Source organism: Anas acuta, chromosome 9 (assembly GCF_963932015.1).
Source record: "Anas acuta chromosome 9, bAnaAcu1.1, whole genome shotgun sequence".
Classification (NCBI taxonomy): domain Eukaryota; kingdom Metazoa; phylum Chordata; class Aves; order Anseriformes; family Anatidae; genus Anas; species Anas acuta.
The window spans coordinates 23,839,993-23,848,621 of record NC_088987.1 but is presented as its reverse complement, the minus strand read 5'-3'; the positions used below and the strand labels follow the sequence as shown (position 1 = coordinate 23,848,621).

Below are 8,629 nucleotides of genomic sequence, written 5' to 3'. Positions count from 1 at the left end.
CTCATAAGCAGAAAAGATAAGACAAAATACTCCACAACAACCTAATTGCAATAGGCACTTCATTACTACTGTTATTTACATTTTAAGACAAACATTGTCTGGGATAGTAACAACTAGTGTGATACATTTCAACAGTGACACAGAGGGCTTTCGTGATCTCAGCATGTAATGAGACAAAAGCTGTATTTAAAATATTCAAAATGTTTTAAAAAACAAGATTACAAGTATTAAACACAACCACAATAAACTCTGCATGTAGGCTCGATGACAAAATCAAACACTCCCATTGGAAATACTTTATACAATGAAGATAAACCTCTTTAAATATACTTAAAATAAACAGAATAGAAATGCATCTGTTGAGAAACACATTAATCTTAAATGTTTAAGTCAATCATTTTGAAGTAAACAATGATTTGCATATAATATTGCTTCAGTTCCATCCATGTTTATTAGCCACTTTATTAAGTCTGAATTTGTTACAGACTTAAAACAGTAACTCAACTTATTTCATATATATAAAAAGAACCATACGTTCAGATTAATAGTAATTATTCAGATATTTAGGGTAAAGACAAACAAAGTCAGAGGCAAACAAGTATGTGCAAGAAAAATTACTGGACTGATCATATAAAAAAGATGATATACTGAGGACTTCCACAAAAACAAAACAATGCTTTCTCCTACTCCCTGAAACATTTTATCCGATGAAACTATGATAAAGAAATTTCTATAAACGAATTTTGAAGAAATCACAAGTTAACATTTTCCCTAGATTTAATTAGTGCCTGTCTTGGGACATTTAAATGATCAGTTTTGCTTGCATTCTATACTAGACAGCTAACCAGTGAAATTGTTTACAACACTAGTTAGCTGATTTCAAATACGTGTTTTTGTACCAAAAGCCTCTAGATTAAAATACACATGTCCATGATCTTTAACAGAAATATAAATAAAAAATATTAATGTGGTTAAATTTTTAATACTATGGTTGCAGAAATCACATACAGATTATACAACAGACTTAAGAGATGCAACAAAATATTCTTAAGCCATGAAGAAAACCTTAATGAGAAATGTTTAGTATAGTGTGCTTCACACAGTATTCATTTTAGATTAAAAAACAAAATACTTCCTAAAAAGTCAACTGACCGTGTTTTTGCATACAGTACTATTTAGAAAACAATTTCTTTATCTGTAAAGAAAATAACTTCTTTATCAGACAGCAAACCACACAGTGTATCAGACTTACAAGCAAAGTCTCCTTTTCAAATTAAGTTGTTGTTCTGCACAGAGACATTAAACAAACTGTATTTGAGGCATAATCTGCACCACCACATTTCAATGATCCGATACAGTTAACACTCAAATCATAACAGACACATTTATTAATGTAGTGCCTCTCCTTCAGTTGTGGAAATACCTGCAACAAGACTGACCACTGCCTCCCAGCACAGCAAAGAGCACACAACAAAACCATACTGTTCCTTGTACCAGATAAACTAAATAAATCATGCCATAATTGACAGGCTCCACTCTTCTGTATAAGTATATGGCATAAGACATACACTACTTCAGCAAGTTCAACAGAAAACAACTTCCAGTGTTTTATTTGCCTATTCTCTGGACTACCCAGTCCTGCTGGCAGAGGGGGCAGCGATTATTCTGTTTCACCCACAAGGACATGCAGCAATTGTGGAAGGAATGATTGCATTCTCCCCAAACCACTGAAAGAGAAGAAAGAACACGTTCCAGTCATGCTCAGATGTCTGATCAACACTCACAGCAACGTCCAAACTACCATTCTCAGGTGTTTACAGCTACTGCAAACTTCCAAAACATTTGAAAAGACAAAATGCATCATCACTGATTTATCCATCAAGACTGAATTAATAGGGTCATTCTGATGATACTCATCATCTCTACATCACAGATCTTTGCATTTTTTTTCCAAATGAAAAGAAATATATATATATATATATTATATATATATTTTTTCACCTTCTTCTACAAAGTGTTTGACACTGATCTGTGAATGTATAAACATATGTCAATACTGACCAGGAGTATATGGGTAAGTTCTTCACTTTAATGTTCCCAAAACAGTACCAAAATATAGACAATGCATACTGACTTACTATCATACAAGAGCATATTACTAAATTCTCATCTGAAATGCAGTGTTTACACTTAACTGCGTGACATCAAGGAAGCACATTTGACACAGTACATAATGTCCATATGGCTATATTGGCATTTTCCGGAAAAATAAACCAGAATATGCACAGGCTACAATTTCTTCAACACAACAAAATTGTAACATATTACCCATCTACTCATGAGTATTAGTCATTTGTGTTTTTTTTTTTCCTTATTAGCTCACATTTTCCTTATTGAAATATAAGCATACCAATCAAATCACTGTTGTAAGATTATGCTTTTTTTTTTCCTGACTATTTTAAACAGGACACTTACCAAGCAACTAAGGTATCTGAAACAGGCAATTCCTGTTCTAGTTAGAATAATAATCAGAAATAACAGTGGATAAAGTTTGAGACAATACACTTCAAAGCAGAAAGAACAAGGGTGTGGAAAGATTTACCACTGGCTTAACAGTTGACTTAAAGTTTTAAAGCAAACACTATGAGACAATTTTCATGATATCTGATTTAAATATATCAGAATTAAGTTACAATTTGTTTTTGCATGTGTTGACAAGCAGTTTAAAGAACGCTTATGATTATACAGCATCATAGCAAACTCCAGTGATCACACTTTTCCAAATGAAAACTGAACAGGCAAGCAATTATCTCCACTATGCCTGAATCAAGACTGGGAAAAATACTGCTTTCTAACCCAGTCAGAAATTTACAGGGTTTTATTGGTATTGCTATTATACCTTCTGGCACACATCCTAGTACAAAGAAAAGGAGCCATTTCCTAGCCTACTGCAAAGGCGTACATTATCCTGAACATGAATTATGTTTAGGATGAGAACAACTTAAACATCACAGCTGCATGTATGTTGACAGAAGCACTGCAAATTTGAAAGTGTTAGGTACTACAGCATGGCTGAAGTTAATACTCATTTTATTAGTGCTCAAAAATAAACCAAGAAGCATTACTAATGTAAAAATATGACACACCGTAACAAAACACTGCTTTACTTCTGAGCATTAATAAAACCAGTATTCCCTTCAAACTTTAAAATGCACCCTATTGAGAGAAACTTCAATTGAAAAACAAGCGAATGAAATCACTACATACCAACACAATCTTCTTGTTTGTTTTCGGCTTGACATCTAAGACAGGCATCTAAAAGTAAACAAGAAAAAGATTCAATCTGATGCTCAGGATTCCATCTAAAGAATACATTTGACAGAAGAAAACTTAAACTTTAAAACGAGTTTACAAAGGTAAAAATCTCAAGTTTTGATGTTTGCTTCAACCCTTTAACATTGAACACCTCCCCACCTCAAATTTCAATCAGGGCACATGACGATGAAACATCTATCTCAAAGAGATCAGAAGGACTATAAACTGTTCAAGTGTTGTTTATTTTCCATTGCTTTGTATTTTCATAACTTATGCTGAAAAAAGCCTCCATTTTGTAGATATAACAACCAGCAGATTTGTGCCAAGGCACTCAGGCATATTAAGAGCTGAGCAAGCATACAGCCAAACCCTAATTACAGGACTTTGTTTTTCAGATGTCAGCATCTCCTTTTAAGGAAATCATTCACAATTTTGACTTTTTTTAGCCCCTACACCTCTCACCACAACCCCCACCTCCTGCTGCCATCTTTTTGTACAGTAGCTTTCCTTAATAGGTACCTGCATATCATTTTCAGAAGAGTCACACACGCATGCAAACGTATTTATAAACACTGGTCAATTTGATAATATAATTCAAGAGATAAACATAGAAAAATATCTAAATTAAAATGTTTATCTACTTTATGTGCTCCCATGGCTTCAGGACTAGATGACAGACTCAGGAGATGCAGAGGTGATAACTTGCAGGCTTAGCACCATGCCACACATACAGCAGAAGAATGCCTTTGTGTAAGGCAGTCTACGCCAGCGTAAAGGAGAAACCATCTACGTGCACATACCATGCACAAAAAAGTGTTCAACTGTTATGGCAGCACACACGGGGGAAACATCTCCTCCAAAGAAAAACTAGTAACTTGGGCAAAAGTGTCCCACAGGTTGGACTTGGCCTGCAGGTCACCAGTTGGATCGTATTCTCCAACTAGACAAAAACATAACATGCTACAGGAATTTTGAGTATTTCTGCCAGATATTGACCTAAGTTCTGTTTCAGATTCACCTGCCCTCATTTTCTCAGGTGACAGAGAACAAAGAGCCCAGATACTCTGAAGTAGCTGCCCTTTCCCCCCGGGATGAAAACCAGGCAGCAAGTCGAGCTTTCTAACGTCTGTTCCTGTAACTTGTATTTCCGTAGCACTAGCGGCCAAGTTGCAGGGAAGACTCAGACAAACTGCTTCAGCGGTGCACTGTGCTGCATAGGAACAAACCCACCTGGGGTCACCTCAATGTGCTGGGCAGTAAGCTGTGGTGGAGCTGCAGCAACCATAAAAGCAGTTTTCCTATCCCAACCCTCGATTTGCAGTTTCAGAGTAGGCAGAAATCACAGCAACCATGCTGATGTCAGCTGTCCCCACTCCTGCATCACAACCCTCAGGGTGTCAGACTGTGAAAGTGAAGCAAATCTAGAGTCACCACTGCTGCAATCTTGGCCTTCCCAGATAAAACCTGCAGTTTTCTTTCTTTCCTTGTGCTTCTGTCACCACTGAAGCCCACATTGGTTCTAGGAGTTAAACAAGTAGAAAACTTGGGCAGCTAACAGTCCCCTGCCTTCCAAAATCAAACTAACTGACTTCAAACATGCAGAGCCTGCTTAAGTCTGTCACTGCCTCCAAGCTGAGGTTACTGCAAATGCAGCGGCTCTACAGGAGCCAGACCAGGTCTGGCAGGATCAACACAAAATTGTTAAACTGAAGTCAGTAATGACCAACTCTCACACTGTGTCAATCTGGTTTGTTCTAAAAAAAACAGTTACCAGATTTTTTCCCTTAGTTTCAGATAAAAAGTACTGCCTTGGTATAATTATGAAAAAATACAAAAGATCAATTTTTTAGCTTTTATCAAATATCAAGGTAAAGTTTTTTTTTATTATTATTATTTTTTTCCTGGTGCCATGTAACAGGCTAGAACAGGGAAGTTCTTAAAATTAGGTTTTGCTTATAACAGACCAAGCCACTTTCGCTTTCAGTGTGGTCTCTGCTCACCATATAAACAAAGACATAAAACATCTAAAGCATCTGCAAATTATGTTTACACAAAAGGTCAGAGAACGGATGGGTTGGAAGGGACCCCAAAGCCCACCCGTTACAACCCCCATGGAGGACACCTCCCACCAGCCCAGGCTGCCCAAATCCCATCCAGGCCTTGGGCACTGCCAGGGATGGGGCAGCAACAGCTGCTCTGGGCAGCCCGGGCCAGGGCCTCACCACCCTCAGAGTAAAGAATTTCTTCCTAATGCCTAATCTAGGTATGTCCCTTTTCAGTTTACAGCTGTTACTCCTAGTCCCATCACTCCCTAACAGACAGTCCCTCCCCAGCTTTCCCGATGGCCCCCTTTAGGCACTGGCAGGCCGCTGTAAAGGGCTCCCCGGAGCCTTCTCTTCTCCAGGCTGAACAACCCCAACTCCCTCAGCCTGGCTCCATAGCAGAGGGGCTGCAGCCCCTGAGCATCCTTGCAGCCCTCCCCTGGCTCCAGCAGCTCCATGTCCTTGTGCTGGGGCCCGGAGCTGGGAGCAGGGCTCCCGGGGGGGTCTCACGAGAGAGAGGAACAATCCCATCCCCTGGCCTGCTGCCCGCACTGCTTTTGGTGCAGCCCAGGCTACGGGCGGCTTGCTGGGCTGCAAGCGCACATTGCCAGCTCATGTCCAGCTTCTGGTCAACCACCACCCCCAGGTTCTTCTCCTCAGGGCTGCTCTTGATCCATTCTCTGCCCAGCCTGGATTTGTGCTTGGGACTGCCCAAGGTGCAGGACCCTGTGGTTGGCCTTGCTGAACTCCACGTGCGCAATCCCCCATCACTTCATCCTGGGCTGCATCTTTTTTCCTCCAGTACACCTTTGTGCCTTTTCTGTTCCTCATAACATTTGCAATAAAAACATCTACGAGAAATGACTGCACCATGTGTTTTGCCTCATTTCTGTAACACCAAAACCAGTCTAGGTTTGCAGCATTGTATTCCCTGGACCTAGAAAAGCAGCATGCCATGGAGACGGCCATTTGTTGGTCATTTGTCCTGCCAGACTCCAACGTGAGCAACTGAAAGGCTTGAAGTCAGTTATGCCTCAGGTGACAGCACGACAGTGAAAATGAGATATAGATATACTGCAGGAGAAAAGTGTAAGGGATTTAAAAAGATCCATGGTGTTATATTTGCAAAACATGTCAGTGACTAACGCTGGTCAACGATGAGGCTGCTTTTAAAGAGATCTCAAAACAGGGAAAGTGCCCCTTCGCTTTTCCAGCAGACTTTTCAGTTCTGATGCACGTTACGCTGCAGCAGCAGTCAGGGTGCTCGGTGAGGGGCGTCGCAGTGTGCTCAGGAGCTGCAGCTGCCTGTTGCTCCACACGCCCGCAGCGCCGCTTCCTCACGGACGGCCCGGGCAGCAGGGCCCAGCCCGGCGGTGACTCCGCTTGCCGGGGGCCGAGTAACAACAGCTCCCGCAGGGCGGCCGCCTGCCCGGGGCCCTGCCCACCGCTCCCCACGCCAGGGCCGCAGGGCACGGCCAGGGCCCGCGCTCCGAGCGCCTCCCCCCGCCCCCCACCCCGGGCGGCGACGGCCACGGCGGGCCGGGGCCTGCCGCTTACCCATGACCTGCACCCGGCAAATGGCGCAAGTGTCGCACTCCACGTCCCAGCTCCACATGGCCACGGCGTTCCACTTCTTCAGCGAGAACATCTTGTCGGGGCCGCCCGCCTTGGAGCCCGAGGAGCCCGGGTGCGAGTGGGGGGCGCCCGGCTCGTCCCCGTCCTCCACGTCGGCCATGGCGGAGGGGCGGGGACGCGGCGGCGCCGGGCGAGCGGCTGAGCGGGGCTGCGGCGCCACCTCCCGGCCCCGGCCCCGGCCCCGGGCCTGGTGCTCCGAGGAGGCCGCAGGAGGCAGGAAAGGGCCCTCAGCGTAAGGGGGAACCTGCCCCGCAGCCGCGCTGCCAGGAGGCGGAGGGCACCCCGGCTGCCACCACAGCGCTTACAGCCGTAGGGTGACTGGGGAGGAAGGAGCGGACTCGAACAGGGAGCCCACAGCACCTAAAACGTGCCTGAAACTGCCAAATACACTCCTGAGATTAAAGTAATTTTCATATTATATCTGAAATGTCAGTCTTATTATGCAACACTAACACTTAGATGATGCAGGCCACTTCCTAACATCAGAGCAGGACACACTGAACTTCCCAGCTTGAATGTGTGAAGGGACATAATGCCAGCAGAAAATAAATGAGTTAAGAGAAACTAAAAAGCCAAAAGGAAGTTTTAAAATGGCCGTTTACATTGAAAAATGGTGTACTCCGTACATACTGACACATCTGTATATAAAATAGTTACATACACAATTCATAAACATCTTAAAAATTGGACTTTCAAAGAACAAAGCTAAACAACAGACTGTTTTCTAAGATAACAGGAACTTAGATTCGTCTTCTAACTTTAACATTTGGTTAAAGGTTACGTCCATGCTGGGTTTGGTGGTTGGGCTGAACTTTCAGCATTGGTTTGCAGAACCAAATTACTCCAGACAAGTGCACTTACGTTGCTGGTTAGGGCAAGATCTTAAACGTACCCAATACTGGAAAAGCACCAACATTCGTAGTTATCTCCACTATGCTGTACGAGCAGCGGTCAAGTTCTGGATCAGTATTAGATTGTACTGCTAAACTTGAAGAACTAGGCTAGATCACTGCTTACTAACTTGAGAAGTTGTTTCTTTCCACCACTTAAAAAAAAAACACATACATGCCCAGCAGAAATGTTGCTGAGTTGGAGGTTTCAAAACTTTTTGTTTTTTGCCAATTTTCATTCAATAACAACAGCTGCTGATCATTACAGCCAGGGTATATATGATTATACAGGCGCAGCAATAAGGATGTATAAGAATATGGTATACAGTACGGAGTCAAAAACAGTTTTATAGGAAGGGAAGGGCAAAGATTGCATTTCTTAATACACTTTTACCACTCAAGCTATCATTCCATCAAGAAGTATATTTTTCCAATTATCAGTTATCTTTGTTATTCAGCTCTTATATGGTAAGAGAAATACTTTAATATGTACAAAGCTAACCTAAATTTTAAAATTGAGAAAGGGCAATTTAAGATAACCTGGATGTCATGATCCATAATCAAACCCAGATTTTATTTTGAGGAACTACAGAGCTTTTATTTATAGAACTCTTAATTAAAATCAGAATGGCTCCTACCTTCAGTTATGCTGAATATAATCAATGACAAAACTCACATTGGTTTGACATTCTAAATACAAACTTCTTTTCTGCTTTCCTGGTATAGCAGACAACAATAAGAGTTCAA

The 8,629-nt window shown here is 42.0% G+C and overlaps 1 protein-coding gene across 2 annotated transcripts; it reads right to left on the bottom strand.

Annotated features, from left to right (window-relative positions):
- Positions 1 to 42: 42 nt before the first annotated feature.
- Positions 43 to 7,121, bottom strand: RNF7 (ring finger protein 7). Of its 2 annotated transcripts, none has more exons than XM_068691489.1 (3): positions 6,915 to 7,121; positions 3,268 to 3,315; positions 43 to 1,727 (listed from the first exon to the last, which is right to left on the bottom strand). In XM_068691489.1, the coding sequence occupies exons 1-3, from the start codon at positions 7,090 to 7,092 to the stop codon at positions 1,609 to 1,611; spliced, it is 345 nt and encodes a 114-aa protein (XP_068547590.1). In that variant the 5' UTR covers positions 7,093 to 7,121; the 3' UTR covers positions 43 to 1,608. The 2 variants fall into 2 exon arrangements, with proteins under 2 accessions (XP_068547590.1, XP_068547591.1); XM_068691490.1 differs by having other exon boundaries at positions 6,922 to 7,121.
- Positions 7,122 to 8,629: the final 1,508 nt, after the last annotated feature.